This window comes from Loxodonta africana, chromosome 11, assembly GCF_030014295.1.
Source record: "Loxodonta africana isolate mLoxAfr1 chromosome 11, mLoxAfr1.hap2, whole genome shotgun sequence".
NCBI classification, from domain to species: Eukaryota; Metazoa; Chordata; class Mammalia; order Proboscidea; family Elephantidae; genus Loxodonta; species Loxodonta africana.
This window is the reverse complement of record NC_087352.1, coordinates 74,542,483-74,568,036: the sequence shown is the minus strand read 5'-3', so window position 1 is coordinate 74,568,036 and position 25,554 is coordinate 74,542,483. Positions and strand designations below refer to the sequence as shown.

Genomic DNA, 25,554 nt, shown 5'->3' with positions numbered 1-25,554 from the left:
ACTTTGGATGGTGTGCAAGTACCAACCAAGCTTATTTAACCCTTTGAATTCCACTGACATCCATCCCATAAAATTTACGCTAATATAATCAGTACCAAAGGTAAATGATATACCTATTGATAAAGAGTTTAAAGCTTTATCAAGGGTTTTCTGTATGAATACATTTTCTTAGTAATATTTATTTCCCTTTGAGTCCCATTAAGAAAACAATCCTTATGATTAGGGTTTTTCTCCTCTCAATTATAGAGGAAGCATAAGCCATCAATAATTTAGTTAAGACACTTTATAATAAAAGAGTTAGGGGATTTGGGGAATGAGCATTTCTACTGTGGCCAATCAAAACAGGAATTGATAGCTCAGCAATAAATACATAAATAAATAAACCTTTCAGAAATATTTATTGTTCTAGCTCATTAAAATGTTAGCTCTTTTGGACAGTATTTCTTAAAGGCCATAAAATTAACGGTGTATTTTACAACGATTTTATTGGCATGCATTTCCTAAGCCGAATTTAGCGCTAGTGTTTAATTATGCTGTCTCATATGGGCTGGGAATCTGGCAAAAAATATTATTTTTCTGTTTTAAAAGAAAAGCATTTTCCTCCAGGGTTAGCTTCTATATTTTTTAATGTGTTTATGTCATAGTGCCAGGCATTTTCATGCCCTAAAATCATCAGAATCTGTCAGAGTTAATCTAGATCTGGTGTTTCTTTGTGTCTTAAAATTATGCTGAAATTTCAATTAATAACTAATCATGCCCCTGGCCTGGCAGAATACACAAAATTAAAATCCTGCGTATTATTCTTCCCACTTCAACTGTTTATTTGACTAGTTACTGGAGTTAAATGTTAAATCTTTCACTATACAAAGCAAGTACAGTGCAATAAACATTTATGGAGTATCTGCAGTGTCCTGGGCACTGCATGGACTGTAGAAATTTCTAAGACACTGCACAAATCCTCAAATGTAGAATAATTCTAACCTTTCACACTGTGCCTTCTATAACTGAGCTCCGTAGTAAACAAATTCCTTTGCCTCTTCGGAGAACTTGCCTTACACTTAACCAAAAAACCAAACCTGTTGCTGTTGAGTTGATTCCAACTCATAGTGACCCTGTAGGACAGAGTGGAACTGCCTCATAGGGTTTCTATGGAGCAGCTGGTGGATTTGAACTGCTGACCTTTTGGTTAGCAGCCAACCTCTTAAGCACTGCACCAGCAGGACTCCATAGGCAACACTTAAATATGTGCCTTCCAATTACTAGTTCTCGTTAAAACCTATATGCAAAAAGAATGCCTCTTTCCTTTTAGTCTTCTAAGTGAAGTTGCTTTCCTATGAATGTTCCTGAAGTATAATGACAGACATTGGATTTGCAGATAAATTTCAGACTTCCATCATTCAGATGGGACTGTCTTTTCCTTATTTCCTTTGTCTTTGCTAGCCCTCCTTGATGACAGTCGTTGAAGACTAGTACTCAAAGGTCTACCATCTTTTCCATCCACTTCACCTCCCAGTTTCATCCTGAGCAATTTTAGTGTTTCCTAAAATGCTCTTCCAGTGCTTTTACCTCCTCAACCCTGAGGACCTTCACCCAGTTGTATTTCAAATTTGCATTTATTTTATAATTTCTTCCTGAAATATTCCAGTACTTTTGCGGGTAATGTCTCTGTATTGATTTTTTCTTCCCCAGTCTGTCCTTTATGCAGCTATCATAATCATTTTTTTAAACATAAATTTTTCTAGCCTTTTCCCATGGTTAAAAATTCTTAGTGGTTTCTGATTACCTAGAGCAGTGCTTTCCAACTTTTTCCCATCATAGCACACATTGAAAAAGATAAGTAATGCTGGGGTAAGTTGTAGGGGGAACGTTAGTAGAGCCACTAACCTGGAGCCTCTTTTCAGTTTAAGCCCTGGTGGTGTAGTGGTTAAGAGCTGCAGCTGCTAACCAAAAGGTCAGTGGTTCAAATCCACCAGACACTCCTTGAAAACCCTACAGGAGTTGGAATCAACTTGACGGCAATAGATTTTTTTGGCTTGTTTTTCAGGACTCATGTTCACCTTATGACACATTCACTGGTCTACTCCTTGTACAGGATAAAGCCCAAACTGCCTAGCTTTGGTATCTTATTTAGGATCCTCTCCCTCCCCTTACCACTTTTCTCCGAAACAGAGCCTGAAAATAAGAATTTGAGTGTAGGTAGACTGAAAGCAGAAGCCAGGGATTAGATGATGTAAGATTTGGGGGGGAAACTTCTGGGCAACTGGGGCTAAATTCTACTGAAGACCCTCTGAGAAATTGTGTAGCATGAACCACAGAATTGCACCTCAGAAGGCTCACAGGAGGGTGAGGCATTTATCCACAGACCTTTATCTTTCATGCATGGGTTGTGAGTTGCCCCCAAGACCAAACTCTTTGCATTTCCAGGCCGCAGTCACATGACCCCTCAAAGACCTTCGTGCTTCTGAGAAACTTCTAAAGTGTTCTATGCTTGTGCAACACAAGTGCATTGTGCTGTTTACCCTATCTGCTCTGTTCTCATATGGGCTACGTGATACGGAACAGAGCATCTCACATGTCTGGTACAGTTTACCTTTTCTACCACTCAGATCCTGTTGTACCTCATATGAAGTCCACTCGGTTGCTAACTCTTAAAGGGGTGGATGGTCACCATATCTTGGGGAAATAGATAACGATGACTTATAACAGGGGGTTAATGGACCAGCTACTGGCTCCACTAATCTCGAGCTGGCCTTAAGGTGGTGATTGAGGTTCCTTATTTCCCTCCATCTGAAACTCATTTCTGATTTTTCTCATCCTTGGCCAGCACTTGTGCTGGTTTGCCTGCTGGAGTGACCCAGACTTTTCATCACTAAGGGGCCTGAGCCCTTGGCTTCTTTTCCCTTACAGGCCATCGTTGCCGCAATCTATATTCACTGTTAACACCAGGCATGGAAGCATAAGAGATGCCCTCGTGAATCCTGAACATTCCCAACATCCTACGCTCTATCCCCATGATGTAGCAGCAATTCTGTTTCCCCACGATCATTACCACTGAACATCCCACCCGTCTAGTTAACTCCTCTCTTTGCTTGCTGGTCTACCAACATGAGGAGTGCCAAGTAATGAGGCAGAACTTTACTTACGATATGTCCCCTAATGCAGTGGATCTCAACTGGGGAGAATTTTACCCCCAAGGGGACATTTGGCAGTGTTTGGAGATATTTTTAGTTGTCACATCTGGGAAGGGGGTTGCTATTTGGTATTGAGTGGGTGGGGGTCAGGGATGCTGTTAAACACCCTCTTGTGCATAAGACATGCCCTCACAACAAAGAATTATCTGGCCACAACTGTGCCATGATTGAGAAACCCTGCCCTTGTAGAAGTGATTCCCCCATCCGAAACCTGGACTTTTAGTGCCACAGAGCCTGCAGTGGTGGGGAAAAGAAGCACAGTGTGAAAGTCACTGGGAACAAAGGTTCATTCATCCTACCGGCTGATTCCCAGACCCATGCATTGTAGCCACTGAGGACATAGCACCATATATCATCCTTCGGTTGAGTGCATCCTGAGGATCGTGTCCTAGAGTTGTCTCATCAAAGCATGGGAAGACTGGAACATTTATCCATTCACATCTTGGAACTGTGTAAGCCCTTAAGGTGAGACACTGGCGTGGTGCATATAACTACACCACAGCTGTGCTCAGGTCAGGTGGGCAGAAAGGATATACAAGGCCCAGAAACATCTGTTATATATAAAATATGTGTAGGGTATAAGGGCAGGGGCTTTTTCTTTATTGCCACAGTATTGCCAGCACCCATACAAGTACATATGAGTGACTTAAAAACCTGTTGACTAAAGGTGAAATAACTGTGAGGGAATAAACAATCATTCAGTGAATGGCACCTGGTCTGGAAATTTCTAGGTGTATTGAGTATTTGCATGGTCACCAGTATCTTCTTAGATGATGAAACTCAGCATCCCAAATCTGTGCGCTCCCCGTAGATGACATGATACCCACATTAGCGTACCTCACATCGTCTTCAATGTCTTCCTTTTTTTTGGTTTGACTGGCCATTATCCAGTTCAGAGTAGCTTGTATAGTATCCCCTCCTCCTTTTTTTTCCTTTTCCTAACAGCTTCATTAACATTTTTCTTAATTGTTATTGCGCTTTAAGTGAAAGTTTACAAACAAGTCAGTCTCTCATACAAAAATTTACATACACCTTGCTATATTTTTTTGCTATATACTCCTAGTTGCTCTCCCCCTAATGAGACAGCACACTCCTTCCTCCACTCTGTATTTTCGTGTCCATTCAGCCAGTCTCTGACCCCCTCTGCCCTCTCATCTCCCCTCCAGAGAGGAGCTGCCCGCATAGTCTCATGTGTTTACTTGATCCAAGAAACACACTCCTCATCAGTATCATTTTCTGTCTTATAGTCCAGTCCAATACCTGTCTGAAGAGTTGGCTTTTGGAATGGTTCCAGTCTTGGGCCAACAGAAGGTCTAGGGACCATGACCTCTGGGATCCCTCTGGTCTCAGTCAGACCATTAAGTCTGGACTTTTAATGAGAATTTGGGGTCTGCATCCCACTACTCTCCTGCTCCCTCAGGGGTTCTCTGTTGTGTTCCTGTCAGGGCAGTCATCGATTGTAGCCAGGCCCCACCTAGTTCTGGTCTCAGGCTGATGTAGTCTCTGGTTTATGTGGCCCTTTTTGTCTCTTGGGCTCATAATTACCTTGTGTCTTTGGTGTTCTTCATTCTCCTTTGCTCCAAGTGGGTTGAGACCAACTGATGCATCTTAGATGGCCGCTTGCTAGCATTTAAGACCCCAGACGCCACTCTCCAAAGTGGAATGCAGAATGTTTTCTTAATAGATTTTATTAAGCCAGGTGACCTAGATGTCCCATGAAACCCTGGTCCCCAGACCCCTGCCCCTGCTACGCTGGCCTACGAAGCATTCAGTTTATTCAGGAAACTCCTTTGCTTTTGGTTTAGTCCAGTTGTGCTGACCCGTCCTGTATTGCATGTTGTCTTTTCCTTCACCTAAAATGGTTCTTGTCTGCTATCTAATTAGCGAATACCCCTCTTCCTCCCTCCCTCCCTACTCTCGTAACCATCAAAGAATATTTTCTTCTCTGTTTAAACTATTTCTCGAGTTCTTATAACAGTGGTCTCATACAATATTTGCCCTTTTGCAACTGACTAATTTCACTCAGCATAATGCCTTCCAGATTCCTCCATGTTATGAAATGTTTCATGGATTCATTATTTTCCTGTATCGATGCGTAGTATTCCATTGTGTGACTATACCATAATTTATCCATTCATCTGTTGATGGGCACCTTGGTTGCTTCCATTTTTTTGCTATTGTAAACAGTGCTGCAATGAATATTCCCTTTTAGATTCAATATTCTCCCTCATTCCTCAGTAATGGCATTCACAAAAACTTGGAGTTAAATTTGAAAAGAGGGCTATCATTTCAGTGGGTGAATATGGAATGTAGAGCAGATTGTAAATGGGTAGAAATGTGAGAGTAAGAAATCTCTTGATTGTGTTTTCAGGGAACCATTAGTGTCTTAGTTATCCAGTGCTGCTCTAACAGAAAAACCACAAGTATGTGGCTTTAAAGAACCAAAATTTATTTTCTCACATTTTAGGAGGCTGAAACTCTGAATTCAGAGTGCTGGCCATAGGGGGAGGTGCTCTGTGTCAACTCTGGGTGACGGTTTTGTCTCAGCTTTCATAGCCCTGGCATTCCTCAATTCCTTAGCGGTCCTTGCGTGTGCTTCTGTCTTTCCCAGTTTGTGTTTGCTTCTGTGTCTAATCTGCATTTTTATGACTCAGAAGTGATTAGGACTTACCCTGCGCTGGTATGACCTCATTCACAAAACAAAGAAATTCCTATCCCAAAAGGGGATTACAGCCTCTGGTATAGGGTTTAGGATTCCAACTCTTATTTGGGGGGACATGGTGTAGTCCGTAACATTGAGTAACTAGAGCTTAGGATATCTGAAGTATGTATGTGGGAGTAAGAGAAAATCTTTGAAAATTCCAGGCCCTTCAGTACCAGACTCAGGCATCCTCACTTATTTGTGAATTGTCTAGTTACTGATACTTTATGATGTCCTCCCTTTATAATGAAGTTCATGTTCTCCGACAGTATACTATATGATTTATTCCCTAATCATAATCTCTAGTCCAAATCCTGTCAGCCTCTCATGACTTTGCCACCTCTACTTCCTATATCAACTTCTTCTAACCACTTGAGTCCTCCTTGATCTCTTCCCCCAGCTTTTCGTTTTTGCACCTCTCATTCTCTCAGTTCCAACCTACTCACCTAATCCTTGGTTTTGTTGAACTTTTTGTGTTTTATCTTCACTGCCCAGCTAGATAGGAAGCCAGTCAAGGGCAACAATCTGTTTCTTTCTGTTCTCTACCTCAGCAAGCAAAATGCATGCACACAGAGGATGCATTAGTTACACAATAATGTAAATTTGCACAATACACACAGAATTACTTAATGATGTTAAGTAAATAATTTTAATGATAATTAAATAATTAAAAACATCCATTTGACGATGTCTATCTGAGTCTTTTCCATATATGAGTTTTTAAAAATTACGTTTGAGGGCAAACGTTAGCATGAATATTTAACACTGTTGTGTACTTCGGTATTTGTGCACCCAAAGAGAGTGTGAAGAGCAGAAGAGGGGTATGTATATCAGTGTAGTATAATGTTTTAATGTGTTTCCAAACTTCTTGTTGTCTAAACCTCAGACAGAAGAATCTGAGCGATGAAATGGAATTTCGTTAGCTTTCGCAGACTTTGAAGAAAATTTAATTTAAAAAATCTAAAAGTTTAAATATATATATATATAAATTTTTAATTCATCATCACGTTGTTGTTAGTTGCCATTGGGTTGATTCTGACTCAAGGCAACCCCAGGTATGTAGAGCAGAAGTGCTCCAAAGGGTTTTCAAGGCTTTGACCTTTCAGAAGCAGATCACCAGGCTTGTCTTCCAAGGTGCCTCTGGGTGGGTTGGAACTGCCAACATTTCTGGGTTGGGTTATCACTAGATTATCACTTTAGACATACTGAAATGATAAAGATATAAAACGTTTCTGATTAAATCACTTTGGTTTATTACACTCACTACCAATAGTGGGAATAGCTCATACATATTTCCGTCAGCTTGACTTGTTTTGTCATTGTAATAGTCACTGTAAGTGACTCAGGTTTCATACTAGGAGATTCATAGTTTGTTGGATTACTTCCCTGCCTTCCCTTCTACCCCAAACTTCCTGTCTTATCACACACCGACCACTCAGTTTTTGCTTCTTCCAAGTGTACTTTTGCCCTGAATTGTTCCTGATAACATCTTGGTTTTGTCGGCTTATTTTCTAGATGGGAAGTGATGGGATTTTACGCCTCAGTACTTCAGCTCTAAATAATGAATTCTTCGCCTATGCAGCACAAGGGTGGAAACAGCGGCTGGCAGAAGGTAAATTTCTATCTTCTATTATTATTTGACATATTTGAGCACAAATACTGTACTGAGCTTTACACCTTTCTTTGATTTCAAATTATTTTTCCCCTGAAGTTTTAATTCAGTGAAACCTTAAATCCTATTCCAAATGACTTCATTAGTTCTTTTGTTATACTTGGCAGTTTTGATGTCATGTGGATATATTTGAAGGGTGACATTATCTGGGATTTAATTAAAAAAATTGATATAGCAAGATTTTCTTTGTAATGGTAATTTAAATTACAGTGTTTGATCTATTATGTAATTTCTCAAGTGTTCTGGAGCCTAAAGAAACTTCTGTTAATAAATCTGTCCCCCAAAGCCACAACTTCACCTTATCCTGCCTTTAGTCACCAAGTTTCTTGAAAGATTAAAAAGTATTGAAAGTACTCCATGCTAAGTATAAAGGGTACACCATGCTACCACAGTTTTACCCCCTATCCGCTCCCCAGATTGTTCCAGTCTAGTGTGGTCTCACGATCCAAAACTGAAATATCCCTCCTAGAGAATCTTTCTAATGGCTGAGTCCATTTTCCTCTTCTCAGTCCTTACATTCCATATTTCTTCTCCAGTATCACATTTGGTTTTACTTCATCCAGCTTGAAACCATCTACCCTTAGACATTCATAATGTCTTCTAAATTGTTTGCTGCCGCTACGTTTCTGACAGCCCTTTCTCAAGTTTTGTCAGGAATCTTCTGATGGTAAATGTTGATGTCCCCAGCATTCTCTTCTCTGCCATTTTCTTTTGCAGTTATACATATTCTCTGAACAGTCTCATTCACCACCTTGGTTTCAGCTATCCTTCATGTGCCAGAAACTTTGAAATCTGGCTTTAACCTCTTCTCCATGCTGTATTTACAAATGCCTACTCATATCAGGCACCTTAAAACCAAAATGCCCAGTATAAAACTCACTATCTTCCCTTTGGAATCAGTGGTGGCATAGTGCTCAAGTGCTCTGGTCAGCATTTCGAGTCCTCCAGGTGCTCCTCAGAAACTCTATGGGGCAGCTCTACTCTGTCATATAGGGTTGCTATGAGTCAGAATCGATTCGAAGGCAGTGGGTTTGGTTTTGGTGTCTTCCCTTCCATATCTACTCTCCCTCTGCTTTGTCATTCTATTAAAGTCCCCACTGTCCTCGCAGTTCCTCAGTTTGAAACCTTGATGTTATTGTTAATCTTTCACTTCAAGTCTATGTGGCCATGAGGTGTTAATTGTGCCACGAATCCGACTCATTTTCCATATTGCTACTGCTACCAGTCTGATCATAACCTCCCATCTCTCATCTGTATTGTTCAATGGCCTCATAGCTGGAGTCCTCCAATATCTTCACCCTGTTGTCAGACCTATTTTTCTGAGCTATTTACCTAACCATATTCTTCCCTCAGCAAAAGCCACCATTACCCCCTCTACCTCCTATAGAAAAAAATTCAGAACTCTCTGTGGAACATGCGTTGGGGAATGGGTCTCAGCCTACCTTTCCCATTTCATCTCATACCCTATATTCTACTCACAGCTGACCACTCAAAAGAACATAATATACATATCCTTATCTCTGTGCCTTATCATTTAAATACTTTACGAAAGCCTGATCATCCTTCAAAAGCTAGTTCAAGAATCAGCTCCTATATGTGATCCTCCTAAATCTGCTTAGGCAGAATTAAGTTCTTTACCTTCTATACTTTCACTAAATTGGTTGCTATGGCCTGTACAGGGCTTTTGAGATTTTATTGTAGTCAGCCCTGCTAATGGCTAATGCACTTGGCTGTAAACCAAAAGGTTGCAGGTTCAGGTTCATACAGAGGCACCTCAGAAGAAAGGCCTGGCAATCTACTTCTGAAAAATCAGCCATTGAAAGCTCTATGGAGCACAGTTCTACTCTGACACACATGGCCCCTATGAGTTGGAATTAGCTCAGTGCTAACTGGTTAAGTGTGCCTTTTCTCCCACCAGACCTATCTTCTTGAGGACAGTGAATATACAGTTTTTTACTTGCAGCTCCTAGTACTCAGTGCCTTTGCTGACTATTAGAGAGTCCATCTATAACTAAATGACTTTGAGTGATGTTGATGAAAAGAGAAGTTGTAGAAACATTATCAGTATTCATCATTTCTTCAACGGCCACAAAAGTTGAGTCAAATTAGTTACATGTTATTCTTTAATTGGAAAAAAAAAATGTGACTACTTTTACTCAATATATTAGCATTTTCTTTCTAGGAGAGTTTACCCCAGAAATGCAGTTGCGAATAAGGCAAGAAATTGAGAAGGAAAAGAAAACAGAACCTTGGAAAGAAAAATTCTTTGAAAGATTTTATGGAGAAAAGTAAGTACTAGACCATTTTTTCTCATTTCTTTTAGAAGGAAATGAAAATGCAATTCTCTGCTTCACACAGGACACTCATATGCTGTAAAACTTAATAAACCTGTGATAAAAGGCAATAGTCCCTCCGTGTAAGAAATTGTGGATAAAATTATAGTGGCATATCAGCACTTAAATTAAAAAAAAAAAAAAATACATTTTCAAAGGGTTTATAACTTGCCCATAAAAATTCATTTTGGACTGAAAATAGCACGTGAAATGCTGTAGAAGTCAATTTTGGTTTTTGTAAGTAAATTTTAGTGAAATTTTCCTGTTTCTTAATCCGAGCATTTTCATTAGTGAATACTTCCAAGATAAGTAGCTTTAGGCACACCTTTTACCTTCACTTTTTTCAGAAAATGTTGATTGTGCATGTACGTTTTAATCAGTGTTAAGTCTTTGCTTTTGGGAGAGCCTGGGGTTTTATTCCTGTATCCGCCTTTTCTTCAGGTGTAACATGTTTTAATATATTATTTTTATTAGTGTGGGTATATGTGCGTTTCCTTTTTAAGTTAATACCAACTGCACGTAAGTGTGGTAGTGACTGAATCAGACTGAAAGTAACTTTACCTTTGCTTTGTGGTTAGCAGAGACACACTCTGCTTAGGCAGAAATAGAGTCTCACAGACAGTCAGATTCAAGAAAGGAGGGGTTTAATGACCTTAGCTTTAGATTCTCTTACTTAGTAGGGAAATTTGTGTTTTAATGCCTACATTACACAATTAGTGTTTGAGAGTTGTTGTTTTGCATAAAGACACTCAAGTGTTTGTGGGTAACAAAATCTGTGCTACTTGAACTAATTCCACAGAATTTCCCCTGTAAATGGAGAAAAACATGCCAGAAGGAGTCTCACATGAGAGCTCCTCATGAAAAAGAATCAGATGACTGACAGACTATTTATGCAGAGTAGGCTAGCTTTTGGTGAATTGTCCTCAATAGCACCACTCTCAAGCACGGGCTTGTCTTTAATGGCTGTCCCAAGACCCCTGCATACACATAAATAAATACAAGTGATTGATCTTGTCTTTAAATATCGTTACTAGTGGTATTACCCAAGCCTGCCTTCATCAAAATCCTCATTGGAGCTTTGAAAAATACATACAGATATCTGAAGCCTATCCCAAACATGCTGACTGAAAATCTCTAGGAATTGAAGCTAGGCATGTGTATTTGTGGAACTTTCCAGGTCCTGCTGAGGCCCAGCAGGATTAGAAATCCTGGAAGACACCTTGACGACACTCAGGAGCACTCCCTCTCCTTTTGTCTGTGAAATGGAACATTGGAAGCACTCTTTTCAGTAACGGCAGAAGCATAACTGAGTTACGTCCAGAGCATATAGGTCCTTAACTTTTGTTGAGTGATGGACCTGTTCCTTTATTAATTCAACAATATTTATCCAACATCTCCATGACAGACACTGCTCTAGATGCTGGAGGTACAGTTTTCTGTAGGTCTTCCAAGGCTCTGCTGTCAGGGAGCCTACATTCTAGGCACCATACGTTACAGAGAACTTTCCTTCATTCAACAAATAATTATTGAGCATACTCTGTCTCTGATATATTTCTAATGGCTTTGCAAATATTATTTCATTTAATCCTCCCAACAGTCCTGTACAGTAGATATCATTATTCTTATTGAAAAAAAAAAAAAAAGATTAGGACACTGAGGTACAGTGAAGCTAAGTAATCTATCCAGGTTTACACAGTGAAACCAAGTAACTTGCTCAGGTTCTTAATCCTGCAAATCCTTCTCAGAAAAATCGTTCTCTCCTTTCTCTCTCTCTGTATGTCTCTCTCTCTCACATGGACACGCACACATATGCACACACATACATGCACATATACTGTCTTTTTTGCATGAAATTTGAGGGCTTAACAGACTCCCATGATATCAGGGTAAAGGCTCCTGCCCTGGAGTAAACTATGAGTCAGCATGGTTCCCTACTACCATCACCATGCTCTGAATACGAAAAGGCCTTCTACTTGATTCTTTTCTTGTTCTAGTTGATCGATATAGTTTCTTTCCCCTTACATCACTGACCTTCTCTCTTGTCCTTTTCTATCTCTGGTTAATTTTGGGTGACAGATGAATTTTGGACATTTCAAATGCCTTTTGGGTTTTGTTTTCATTTCAAAGCCCTTTGGGTTTTGTTATTCCTTGATTAACGGCATTCCCCTGATGTGTGAGGGTGTTTTCTTTGCGTCCAACAACTTCAGTTATGACACCATATGCCTTTCATTGTTCTAAGTTTTTCCAAGAGTGTTGTTGCTATTTGTTTGAGATTTTTATTATTGCTTTTATTGGTTTAGTCTGCTTATGATATAGTATTGCTCTGTATTCTTTTTAGTTACTGAGAGATTACCCATGTATATGCTAACTCAGCACTGAACTGTTCATTTGAGGTCTAGATTTCTGGAGCTCAGGTTTTCCTTTGTGTGGCGTGTGGTGTTCTGTGAGTATCTTCCTTCTATGCTTTAAAAAGCCGTCTTAAATCACTTTTCCCATGAAAATAATAAAATGTTGACATGGGCATATTTTATAGTGTTTTACACGTACTATGTAAGTAATAATATCCTTATCCATACATATCTTTAATAATAGCCTTATTAGTGAACCAGCAGCACTTTAGCCAACAGTGATCCTTGATACTAGGCTAAGTTATTAAGAATCTCCACTTGACTTAACCCCAAGGGACTTTATTTCTAGCTGAGTATTCTTCTTTAAATTTATCTGTAAATTTTTGTTCTTCTCTGTACAGTATAATTAACAACTCTAGTGTAGTTTGAACTCATCTTGAGGTAACTTAAACGAAAAAGACTAATGAAGGCGGTATCTTCTGTGGTTTCAGAATCTCTTGAATTTTAGTAAAGAAGGCTGTGATCAAATATCCAAATAGTGTTATTCAATTTTATTTCCCTCTCATTTTGAAGATTTTGTTCAAGTGAAAAATAAAAGTAAATATCACTAGATATTTCCTGCATCATTGCCATTATAGCTAAATTTCTTCATTTAAGTATATTTCTTTCCCTGGAAATGTTCTCTTTTCTGCTTCTTTTTCTCATAGCCTGTGCTTAATTTAACTTCATTGAGAATAACATATTTCTCTACCATCTGATGCTGAAGATGTAATTTAGTACAAAGGAAAATATTCATTTACAATAGCCTGGATTCGTAACTCTGATTAGCTTTGCCTTACGACCTGAACATTAGGGTGGATTATGTCTTGATATATGTGTGTATATATATGGAAACCCTGGTGGCATAGTGGTTACGTGGCTGCTAACCAAAGGGTTGGCAGTCCAAATCCGCCAGGCGCTCCTTGGAAACTCTACGGGGCAGTTCTACTCTGTCTTATAGGGTCACTATGAGTCAGAATTGACTCGACAGCACTGTGTTTGGTTTGGTTTTGGTATATATATATATATTTCTGTCATCTTGTATGAAATATCTTCATAGTTAGAAATCTACGTGAAATAATTTAAAAGTCTTGCCTCACTCCCACAAAGCTAAATTGGTAAAATCAACTTTGATGACCCCAAATATGTTTTTATTCTTTAGTGCAATTTTTGTCTTAAGTTAGACACTCAGATGTTAAAAATAAGGTGATTGAGTAGTATCTCTCAGATTGGTTTAAAAGATCTTAATCTTTGGAAGTCATTTCAATATCAGAATTTTATAACACATTCATTTTCTATCAATCTTGGTCAATTTGCATCCTCTAAACACCATATAAATTTCTGTTATAAGGATCTTTCTACTTTTTTGACTTTTATGAAATTTTAGATCTTATACATTCTTTTGCTTTTTTGTCTATATTTTTTAAATATTTATAGTATGTAACTTGCCATTTATGGAATGTTCCCATGCTAGCATTTAGTTTCTTGACACCAACAAAAGCAAACGCAGAAAGTTTGGCTTGTTTAGTCAATTTAAAGTAATTTTACTTGTTCCTCTTATTATCACTTGATAAGGCTCATATTTCCTTGCTTACACAATAAAAAATCTTTTCCTTTTTATTGGTTATAATTGTAAAAGCAGTGGAGGAATTAAATCATAAACTAGTCTCAATAAACATGCTACTTCAAACCCACTTAGTGATTATAAAATGAATGAGATGCATTCATTCTATTGAAGGCCATATTTGTGAGTGGTTCAAGTTGTGCTTTTCATGATTCGTGATTGAGCCATCACTTAATATCTCTAATTTTGTCCAGGTTGGGCATGTCGAGAGAGGAATCTGGGAAGCTCGCTTCCGGACCAAACAACGATGGAGCTGAAAGCAGTTCCTCAGGTGGGACCTCTGGTCTCTCAGGCTCTTCTGCACAGACACCCTCGGAAGAGCATCAGCTGAAAAGCCTGCTTTCCCCAGAGCCTGGTTTCTGTGCCACACTTTGTCCTATGGTAGAGATTCCGGTGAAAGATGTAATGGCGGATTCTGAATCAGAGGATATCTTGATCCCTGAAGAATCTGTGATTCAGGAGGAAATTGCAGAAGAGGTGGAGACTAGTATCTGTGAATGCCAGGATGAAAATCACAGGACAATACCTGAATTTTCTGAGGAGTCTGAAAGTACAAACAACTCCCATGAAGAGTCCCAAATCTTACCTCCTGAAGATAACTTGGAATCCTGTGTTATGATGAATGATGTTTTAGAAACTTTGCCGCATATTGAAATTAAGGTGGAAGAGAAACCAGAATCTCCCCAGGAAGAAATGTCAGTTGTTATTGATCAGGTAGAAATCTGCGACTCTCTTGTACCTTCCACTTCATCTGTGACTCACTTCAGAGACATAGAACCTAAGGAGCCAGAAACTGCAATAGAGACCAATACTTCAGAAATACAAACAGGGTCATCTTCTTTAGAAGGGCAATTTCCAAATGAAGGAACTGCGGTAGATATGGAACTACAGAGTGATCCTGATGAACAGCTTTCTGAAAATGCTGGCATATCTGATACTTCCTTGTCTTCTGAGAGCCCAGAAGGAGCCTGTCCCAGCCTGACATCCCCAGGTGGGGAGACCCAATCCACTTCAGAAGGATCATGTACTCCAGCCTCCCTCGAGACAGCATTTTGTTCTGAGGTGTCCAGCACTGAAAATACAGATACGTGTAATCAGAGAAAGCCCACTGATGAAAACCTCCATGCATCTTTGATGTCAGAAATATCTCCAATATCCACTTCACCGGAGATATCAGAAGCATCTCTTATGTCCAGCTTGCCTTTAACGTCAGAAGCATCCCCAGTATCCAACTTACCTCTGACATCAGAGACATCACCGATGTCTGATTTACCTTTGACATCAGAACCTTCTTCAGTGTCGTCCATGCTTCTCACATCTGAGACCACATTTGTATCCAGTTTGCCACTTCCTGCAGAAACCTCTCCAATTTCTAATTCTTCCCTGAGCGAAAGAATGGTGCATCAACAAAGAAAGTCACCTTCCATGTCTGAAGAACCACTCTCCACACAGAGAGATGAAGTTTCTGTCCCAGCCAAACCCTTGGGAGAGAGCCTTCTTTCTCAGCAGAAGACTCTATCACATTCTCCTGAACCTGTCAAAATGGGTTCTTCTTCCATTGCTCCTGAAGCGTTTCCACTTGAAGAATTGCACAATAAGACCCTGAATCAGCAGCCTTGTAAATCATATGCCGAAACTGAGAAGCCCTACCCTCCTATCCCAGAACTTCCTTCTCCAGATATGATAAAAGCTACAAGTCATAGTGTCCTGCAAAGAACAGAAAAGAAAGGAGTGTCCTCACCATTGGAATTATCTGTCTTTTCTGAAGAGGCAGAGAGTAAAGGAAGTGAGCTTCCATCAGCTAAATTACAGGACAAGCCATATCCTTCGTCAGTGGATAAGACTTCGTTTTCAGAAGGCCCTAGAAATAGAACACATAAGCAAGGAAGCATGCAGAATCGATTGGAGACCTCACATACTTCCAAGTCATCAGAGCCCTCCATGTCACCCGACGGGACAAGAAATGAAAGTAGAGAGTCAGAAATATCAAAAAGGAAAACTGCAGAGCAGCACAGCTTTGGAATCTGTAAGGAAAAGAGGGCTAGGATAGAAGATGATCAGTCAACCCGTAACGTATCATCTAGCAGCCCACCTGAGAAAGAACAGCCTCCAAGAGAGGAGCCCAGGGTTCCACCTCTCAAGGTATGGCATTAAGAAAAGTGTGATTTGATAGATAGGTTTTTCCTAGTCAATGTGATTGTTTTATGTGATTAAGTACTTAATTTTTCAATATTAAAGTAGTTTTCATCCAGGTTTTATATATATAGATGTAGATATATATATATAAAGTCAGTTTATATATAATCCTACCATTATGCAGCCTAATATTAAATGATCTTTTTAAGACTGTGCATTGAACTCATATGAGAAGATCAGATATGTATATATGTTTAGACATCAGTGATTAAGGACTAAGATTTGGGGAGAGGACACTAGAGTCTTGAGGAGCTTTCAGGACACTGAGACACTGGGGATTCCAAAGTTTAGGACAGAAACCTACATAAACTCAGGGAAACTGGAAAGATAACTCAGTATCTTATAAAAGTTCAGCGGGACTAGGGAAAGAAATAGTCAAAAGTCAGAGGCTTGCACTAGAGACATGAAGGTACATATCATTCATTCATTATCCAACAAGCAGTGAACACCACTGTTGCCTAGCAGAGAGGACCTGGCTTAGAGCAGGACCTCATTAATAATTCTTGAATAAACCAATGAAATTGCTTTGCAAACCCTGAGGGAAAATGCTGTAGACGTATAAATATACAAATCCTGTCATTGTATTCCCAAGATAGTAAAGAGGTCTTTAACTTCACAAAAATATTAAATCCCTGTAGATAGATATTCCAATTTATATACTTAAAGTTGATTTCAGGTAGATTTTAACTCTTGGAAAACACACCTTTTCTGTAAATTGGCTCTGCCTAAGTGAATTCAAAATTAAGGTTAATTAAAGAGAATCCCTCAGTTTAGTATTTTGAGAAATCCTACCCATTAGGATTTCCAGTCCCTGGAGAAGGACATCATGTGTGGTAAGGTGGATGGTTAGCGAAAAAGAGGAAAGCCCTCAATGAGATGGATTGACACAGTGGCTGCAACAGTGGGCTCAAGCATAGCAAAGATGGTGAAGATGGTGCAGGACTGGGCAGTGTTTTGTTCTGTTGTTTACGTGGGTTGCTCTGAGTCTGAACCCACTTGATGCACCTAACAACAACAGTTAATTTGCATACATGTGATGCTTTTATCTAAGTCCACTTATTTTGTTCTAAAATAAAAATTGGTTATTCCGTTATAGTATTGGTCTAGGAGCCTAAATGTATTCAACCTATTTTCTTACTCTCTTTCGCTAATTTGGCTATGCTCTGAAATCTACTTTTTGTAGGTGTCTCCTGAACTCTACAAGATAGACTTGTAAGAGTATGGTCATAGTTATTCTACTTAATAAAACACTCCCTGCTGAATAAAGATCTAAAAGATGAACATTAAACTTCAACCAAAAACCTACTATGCATTCTAATTTCTGAAGCAATGGAAAGAAAAATATAAATCTGTTTTTTATAAGAAATATTTTTAAATACACCAGCCTAATTTTTCTATGTCAAAAGCCTATTTTCAAAGTTACATGCATTTTATTTAAAGATAGACGATAGATAGATGGGTAGTTGGGTAGGTGAGTGAGAAGGTAGGTAGGTGAGAGAGAGACTATAGGTATATTTGATGGTTGCTTGGCTTTTAAGTTCTTGCTTAAATATATCCAGTTTTAAGTTTTTTAATTGTTTTTAACTTTTTAGACTAAGGAAAATATTTAACAGGGAAAAGCGAATCCTTCTCACTAAATTCATCTTTTCTTAGAAGGCTTTGGGTTAGAAGAGAGACTTTACAAGCAGTTTGAAAATGAGAACTGGGTTAGCTCAGGAAGATAATTACATCTGTCAGACTCTCCAAGCATAATTCTAAATTGATGTGATCCTATAATGTGTGTCAGGTGACGATAATGTAAATATTCATGTGTTAAGAAGAGAAGATATAAGCTCTGTAGTGAAAGCTTTTCCTAGGGGGAGAAAAGAAATCGTAGTACATGTAAACAGCACTGAATTGAGTTACATGACCCCAGGGGAGACGACTATATACACTCAAGTGTTTTTAACTGTCAAGTGAGAGGTTTTAATCAGATCCCTTCCAGCTCTACAAATCTATGGCTCTAAGAATGTTGTTAGTGACTAAAGCGTCACAGCTCTGGGACCTGATTTTCATTGTTGGGTCTCATGAGTTTGGTCATGAGTTTTATAACCGTGACTCTATGGGTGTCTTCATTTGCATGAGTAGGTAACAGTGTGGGTTGTGTCATTGAGCTAATTCATCAAGTTGTGGATTATCAGTGCCAGAAGAAACTGGACAACCCATACTCTCTTAGGGACAGAACCCTTATTTTTATGAAAACTTAATGGTAAAATCCTTTTGGGAATCCAAGCACTCTCACAAATATAGTCTCATTTCATCTTTATAACAGCTCTGTGAAGGAAATAGACCAGAAAAGTTTTATTTTACAGCTGAGTTTACGAACTTTTACTGTGTACTTATTATAAAGGTGTAGGGCAGTGTGTGAGGTGGTGTGGGAATACACAAAAACCATACAGTCCCTGGCCCAGTGTGGTGCTAGGAGAAACTGAGGTACACAGTTCTTTGAGAAGGATCACAAAGCTCCTTTGTGTAAATCCAGGATGAGAATTCTAGCTGCCTGACTTCTTGGCCAGGGCTTTTTTCTTTGGACCAAACTAAGGTAAAACTCAAGTCGAGTTAAGGCCCCACCCCAACGTTTCAAGCCAGCAAGAACAATAATTTAAAAACTGTCTTTTTAAAACAGCTCACATCATTTTAGGAAGCATTCACTTTGTTTGCTTTTATATAGGCATTAAAAGGGTTCTTCATTTCCCTGCCAAAAGAAGTCACCGGTTGAAGTTTTTATAGATTAAAAACAGAGATTAAAAACTTAATTTTCACATCCGTGCTACATTTATTGTTGCTTTATACCCTAAAAGCTCCTTCGGGGACATACGGGTAGTTCGTTCCACAGTATTAGCAAATGCAGCCAGTCCTTGCCCTTGCATTAGCACGTTCTACACGCCTCCTTTGTAATTGCATACGAAACACTTCATGTTTTCGTTCTCCCCTTCCTTTAGATCCAGCTTTCCAAAATTGGACCACCTTTTATTATCAAGAGCCAACCCATCTCTAAACCAGAGTCCCGAGCATCCACTAGCACATCCATGAGTGGTGGGAGGAACACGGGAGCCAGGACCCTCGCAGATATCAAGGCCCGTGCCCAGCAAGCAAGGGCTCAGCGAGAGGCTGCTGCTGCCGCCGCTGTAGCCGCTGCCGCAAGCATCGTCTCTGGAGCCATGGGGAGCCCAGGAGAAGGTGGAAAAGCAAGAACTCTGGCACATATCAAAGAGCAGACAAAGGCTAAGCTCTTCGCCAAGCATCAAGCCCGAGCCCACCTCTTCCAGACCACTAAAGAGGCTCGGTTGCCCCAGCTCAGCTCCAAGGAAGGGCTTCCAAACTTAGAAGTCTCTTCTACTCCAGAACCAAAAATTGAAGGTTCAACTGGTGTCATTATTGTTAATCCAAACTGCAGATCTCCCAACAACAAGTCAGTGCACCTCCGGGAGACCACCACTGTATTACAGCAGTCTCTTAACCCACCTAAAGCTCCAGAAACTGCCACTGACTCATCTGTGCATAGTTCTGACGACAATATACCTGTGTCACATTTATCTGAGAAAATTGTTTCATCTACCTCTTCTGAAAATAGCAGTGTGCCCATGCTTTTTAATAAAAACTCTGTCCCCGTGTCTGTCTGCAGCACTGCTATGTCGGGAACAATTAAAGAACATCCCTTTGTGGGTTCTGTCGATAAATCCTCTGTTTTAATGTCTGTTGACAGCGCAAACACTACCATTTCTGCTTGTAATATAAGCATGTTAAAAACCATCCAGGCAGCTGACACTCCATGCATAGCCATTATACCAAAATGTGTTGAAAATGCTCCCATTCCAGCCGCTACGGAGAGCTCAAGCATATCGAGCTCTGTGGATGAAAAGCAGTTGCTGATATCGAGCAGCAGTGCTAGTAGCTTAGTCTCCAGTCCATACACCTCTGTGCCAACTCCCTCTCTTGGAAATAATTTGCCAAACCATCTCTCCACTAGCTCTGTCTTGATTCCCCCAACAGGAATTAACAACCGATTTCCTTCTGAGAAGATAGCCATACCTGGGAGTGAAGACCAGGCCACCATATCCATGGGTACCACTGTGAGAGCGGCCCTCAGCTGCAGTGACTCTGTCGCAGTCACAGACTCTCTGGTTGCACGCCCACCCATTGCAATGTTTACTGGGAACATGTTCACGATAAACTCTTATGATAATCCTCCCAAGTTAAGTGCTGAAAGCTTGGACAAAAATGCAGGGCCTCAAACCAGAGCAGATAATTCTGGAAAACCTCAGCAACCACCAGGGGGCTTTGCACCACCAACCATTAACAGATCAATCCCGTGTAAAGTCATCGTGGACCACAGCACCACTCTGACCTCCAGTTTGTCTCTGACTGTCTCCATTGAAGGTGCAGAAGCCAGCTTGAACCTCCAGAGCAGGTCAGTGAGGACAGAGGCACCCATACAACCCATGGCATGTCCCCAGGTGTCAGTTATTAGTAGGCCCGAGCCAGTTGCAAATGAAAGCATAGATCATGGTTCCAGTTTCATTGCTGCCTCTGCAGCAAAACAAGACTGTAAAGCCTTGCAGGCCACCTGCACAAGTCTCCAAGAATTACCCCTTGTTGTCCCAGACAAATTGAATGAGGTGCCTGTGCCTAGTCGTAGCTTTCCTGAGCAGACATGTGGCCCAGCTACTTTCAAAAGTGAAGCAGACACAACCTGTAGCAATCAGTATAACCCAGGCAACCGGATTTGCTGGAATGATGATGGAATGAGGAACACGGGACAGCCTCTGGTTAGCCACTCGGGTTCAAGTAAACAGAAAGAATATCTAGAACAGAGCTGTCCAAAGACTATCAAAACCGAACACGCCAGCTACTCCCACGTGCCAGAACTTCACACCAGGAATCTTATAACAAATGTCACACTCCCTGTAAAATCCGAACCTCATGAAGTGGACAAGGGCTTTAGAATGGACACTGAAGACTTTCCTGGACCTGAGCTGCCACCTCCAGTGACAGAGGTAACCTCTGGTGTGCAGCAAACACAGAACACAAAGGCTTCCAGCTCCAGCTCCAGCTCCAGCTCCATGGAAGAGGCAATTTCCTTGGCTACAGACACCCTGAAAAGGGTTCCTAGCACAGGGAGCACAAGCTGCCGTCTGTCATCCGTGGAGGCTAACAATCCGCTGGTGACACAGTTACTACAGGGCAACCTGCCTTTGGAAAAAGTGTTGCCGCAGCCCAGACTGGGAGCCAAGCTCGAAATTAACAGGCTTCCTTTGCCTCTTCAAACTACCTCAGTGGGTAAAACAGCACCAGAGAGGAACATTGTGGAAATGCCATCCAGCTCTCCAAATCCAGATGGTAAGGGCTACTTGGCGGGAACTCTTGCACCACTCCAGATGAGAAAGCGAGAAAACCACCCCAAAAAGAGGGTGGCCAGGACTGTTGGGGAACACGCTCAAATCAAATGTGAACCAGGGAAGCTGTTGGTGGACCCAGATGTGAAAGGGGTGCCTTGTGTCATAAACTCCAGCATGAACCAGCTAGGACACAGCCAGCCATTTAAACAAGAGTGGCTCAACAAGCACTCGGCGCAAAACCGAATTGCCCACAGCCCTGAGGTCAAACAGCAGAAGCGGCTGCTCCCCTCCTGTAGCTTCCAGCAGAACCTATTTCATGTTGACAAGAATGGCAGCTTCCACCCTGAAGCTGCTACCTCACACAGACAGCAGTTTTACCAAATGCCTATGGCTGCAAGGGGCCCCATGCCTACTGCAGCCCTGTTACAGGCCTCTTCCAAGACCCCGGCGGGCTGCAGTGCGTTTGCCTTCAACAGGCATCTTGAACAGAAGGGATTGGGAGAGGTCGGTGTTTCTTCAGCACCTCACCAGCTAAGGTTAGCCAACATGTTATCTCCCAGCATACCCATCAAAGAAGGCGATGACGTGGGGGGCGCTGCACACGCAATGCCAAACAAAGCACTCGTGCATCCCCCACCCCCGCCACCTCCCCCTCCCCCTCCCCCTCCCCCCCTGGCTCTACCCCCACCGCCCCCACCACCACCTCCACTACCTCCACCTCTTCCTAATGCAGAAGTCTTGGCCGATCAAAAACAGCCACCAGTTACCATGGAAACCACTAAAAGACTTAGTTGGCCACAGTCTGCAGGCATATGTAGCAATATCAAATCGGAACCTCTTTCTTTTGAGGAAGGCTTAAGCAGCAGCTGCGAACTGGGCATGAAACAAGTTTCCTATGACCAGAATGAAATGAAAGAACAGTTGAAAGCATTTGCTCTAAAAAATGCAGATTTCTCTTCCTATTTGCTTTCTGAGCCGCAAAAGCCTTTTACCCAATTAACTGCTCAGAAAATGCAGGTGCAGCAACAGCAGCAGCTCTGTGGAAATTACCCCACAATACACTTTGGTAGCACGAGCTTCAAAAGGGCAGCATCAGCAATTGAAAAGTCCATTGGGATTTTGGGAAGTGGCGCCAATCCTGCCACGGGCCTGCCTGGTCAGAACACTCAGATGCCTGTCCAGAACTTTGCCGACAGCAACAACGCCGAGGAGTTGGAACTGAAATGCTCTTGCCGGCTGAAAGCCATGATTGTGTGCAGAGGCTGTGGGGCCTTCTGCCATGACGACTGCATAGGGCCTTCAAAACTCTGTGTAGCTTGCCTGGTTGTACGATAAGAGCTAAGTTAAGTGAAAGATGCAGTATCCCTTTTGACCACGGAAAAGCCAAGCGGCATCAGCAACAACAAATTGAATAACTTGGTGTTTTATTTCATGCTAATTTATTTTAGTTTGTAGCATGTTCTCTTTGCTCCATGGGATTATTGTTCTCTTGCATTCCTTGTAGAGGGGAGGGTGCATCCCAACCGAATGGTTCAGCAGCATGCCTTTTACAAATTCAGTTGCCGTTCCCCAGCTTCCGGAAGTTTCGGACCATGTGTATACAGGTCACTGCCCAACAGGTCACTGCCCAATTCCTTTTTTTTTTTTTTTTGCCTAGGTGTAGGTAGATGCCCTTGGGTGGTGTAAATGGTTAATACGTTCGGCTGCTAACCAAAAAGTTGAGGTTCGAGTCCACCCAGAAGTGCCTCCATGGCAACTGGTTGGTGGTTGTAGCCAGGAAAAGGAAAATTTTACTTTATAATAACCAGAAATGCTGATGTAGAAAGACAATGGTCAAAGTGATCGAAGGTGATTTTGCAGTCTTCTATAGATTAGCTGTTACAGCAAGAGTTGTCACAATGGACTCTCCCGGACCTGCCTTTACCACCCTGATTAAATTCTCCTTGGAAAGGGGAATCTGATTTAAATGTATGATTCCTTGTGTTTACTCATATCATAGAAGATGATACATTAAAGGAGGTATATTATTGAAACCCACTGTCATTATTTTTCTTCCCTCTGCTGTTACAGACTGTGACAGAATATCTGGCTCTGCCCTGGGTTTTTGTATGTGCAGTGTAGTAAAGTGTGTCTTAGACTTGAAATTGTAACGTGGGCCTCAAGTCCAGTCATCCGGTTCTGGCCCTTTATCACCTGATAATGTAAGATCGTTGGCCAATGGAGAGTGGTAGGCCCATATGCTTTTAAGAGCAATTGTGAAAAAGAAATGCCTAAAATGAAAAACAAACAAATAAAATGCTATATATGCAAGAAATATATAAATAGGCTGGTAATGTAAATATTAGACCATTTTGTTCATTCTGATATAATTACTAGATATTAAAATTTGGAGGGAGGTTACTGTAGCCCTTTTTTGATGACACCAGTGTGTTCTGGCCTTTGTAGAGGTTGGCCACCTCTTTTTCACAGTGTCATTGATGATAAAAGGGACTACAGAAGGCTAAAGTGTTGACCTTCTTTTGAACACTTTTTTTCTCATGATTTATGGTCTATATAAATATATTTGACTCTGAAAATAGCCCTCATTTTAATAATTGTTCTCGGAATTGCTTATTTTATTTTTTTCCTCAGGTCCGTTCAATGCATTCTTCATATTCAGGGGGAGTTGGAACTGCTTTTGAAAAAGGGATACTGCATCTTACAACTATCGTCAGTGTTTATCCAGTAAAGCCCGAGTGTTGAGTATTTTAGCGACTTTCCATATACTTTGGCCACCATCAGCCGGAAACCAGCTGTAGTTCAGGAGGCCCTGTTCCCTAAAGCAAGTTCAAAAGCACATGCACACTGTGGGAAGATGAAAGAAAACAAAAAACATGCCCTTTTAACTTCAGATTACAGAGCACAAAACATGGATTGCCATTAACCCATTGATTGATTGTGGCCGTGGAATAAAAACAAAAGCATGGAGGAAAATCATTTTTGTTCCAGGGTAAGAAATGACAGGTATTTTCACATGGGATCATCTTGATCAATGTAAACTTTTCAACATTCACTTAAAATGTCTTAAAGATTAACTGGAATGAGCAGAAATTACATTCCTGCGGGGTGGGGGGAAGAAACGTGATTTTTTTTTTTTTTTTTATAATCTATGGTATGTGTTTTTCTCCATATTTATTGTGATGTTGCCAAATTTCTTTAGGTGATGGAGACGTCATTTTTAGTAACAAATTGCTGATACTAAAAGATAACTTTATCTTTAAAGAAAGGAAAAGGCTTGCCTCCATGGCCCAAATTCGGTGCTTCAGTACTGCCAGTTCTGTTTTTCACGTTAAAATGAACCAAAAAAAAAAAAAAATTGCCACTGAGAAAATTAGCAATGCACTTAACCAACCCTTCCAGAAGAATTCAGAATAAATTCCAGCAATCCTTAGTTAACTCAGCGTGCCAGGTTGTATTGAGGAGGCATCCCTATTGGTGTCTTTATGGTCGGCGTGGCTCTGGTGTTACCTTGATTCAGAAGACAATGCTCTGGTCTCACGGTACGGCACCCGTGAAATGTAGACACTCATATGCCAATTACTTCCAAATTCAGCCACCACTGTATTAGTGTCAGATACTGTCTACACCTGCAGGACTGAGAAATATCACACCAGTAACTGACGTGGCGTTGAAAGAGACTGCAGCCTACAAAAACCACCGTACCGTGTGTGAGGTACAATTGAGGCCGATGTGGTACTGAGTTCATTATCAGCAACTGCCTGCACGTTGCTTACTAGGGATGAAGAAAAGTGTCCTTCCATATGTTTTGATTTTTTACACGATAGAGTTAGAGACTCAGCTGGTGGTAGCTCATGGATTCTGTCACTTAAGACTGAAGAGAGCATTCTAGTAAAAGCAGTTTTTCTGTGCTCTTGCTCTTTTTTGTCTTAGTTCAGGTTCCTGGTGTCCTCATATCGTTTAATTATTAAAAACAATATCTTTGGGCTAAAAAAATCAGTGAGAAGGAAGAAAATAGATCGAGAAGTAAAATGTGGGTCAAATATTCTGTAGGTATGCATTTAATATACAAAAA

The 25,554-nt window shown here is 40.7% G+C and overlaps 1 protein-coding gene across 1 annotated transcript in view; it reads left to right on the top strand.

The window, feature by feature from the left end:
- The window catches only part of ASXL3 (ASXL transcriptional regulator 3), a 174,875-nt gene extending 150,283 nt beyond the window's left edge, over positions 1 to 24,592 (top strand). Inside the window, exons 8-11 of the mRNA XM_023543899.2 lie at positions 7,408 to 7,504; positions 9,747 to 9,852; positions 14,103 to 16,050; positions 19,086 to 24,592. Coding sequence (XP_023399667.2) covers positions 7,408 to 7,504; positions 9,747 to 9,852; positions 14,103 to 16,050; positions 19,086 to 22,817 — 5,883 coding nt within the window. The 3' untranslated portion in view covers positions 22,818 to 24,592. The remainder of the gene's footprint in view (positions 1 to 7,407; positions 7,505 to 9,746; positions 9,853 to 14,102; positions 16,051 to 19,085) is intronic.
- The last annotated feature ends 962 nt before the right edge of the window (positions 24,593 to 25,554 follow it).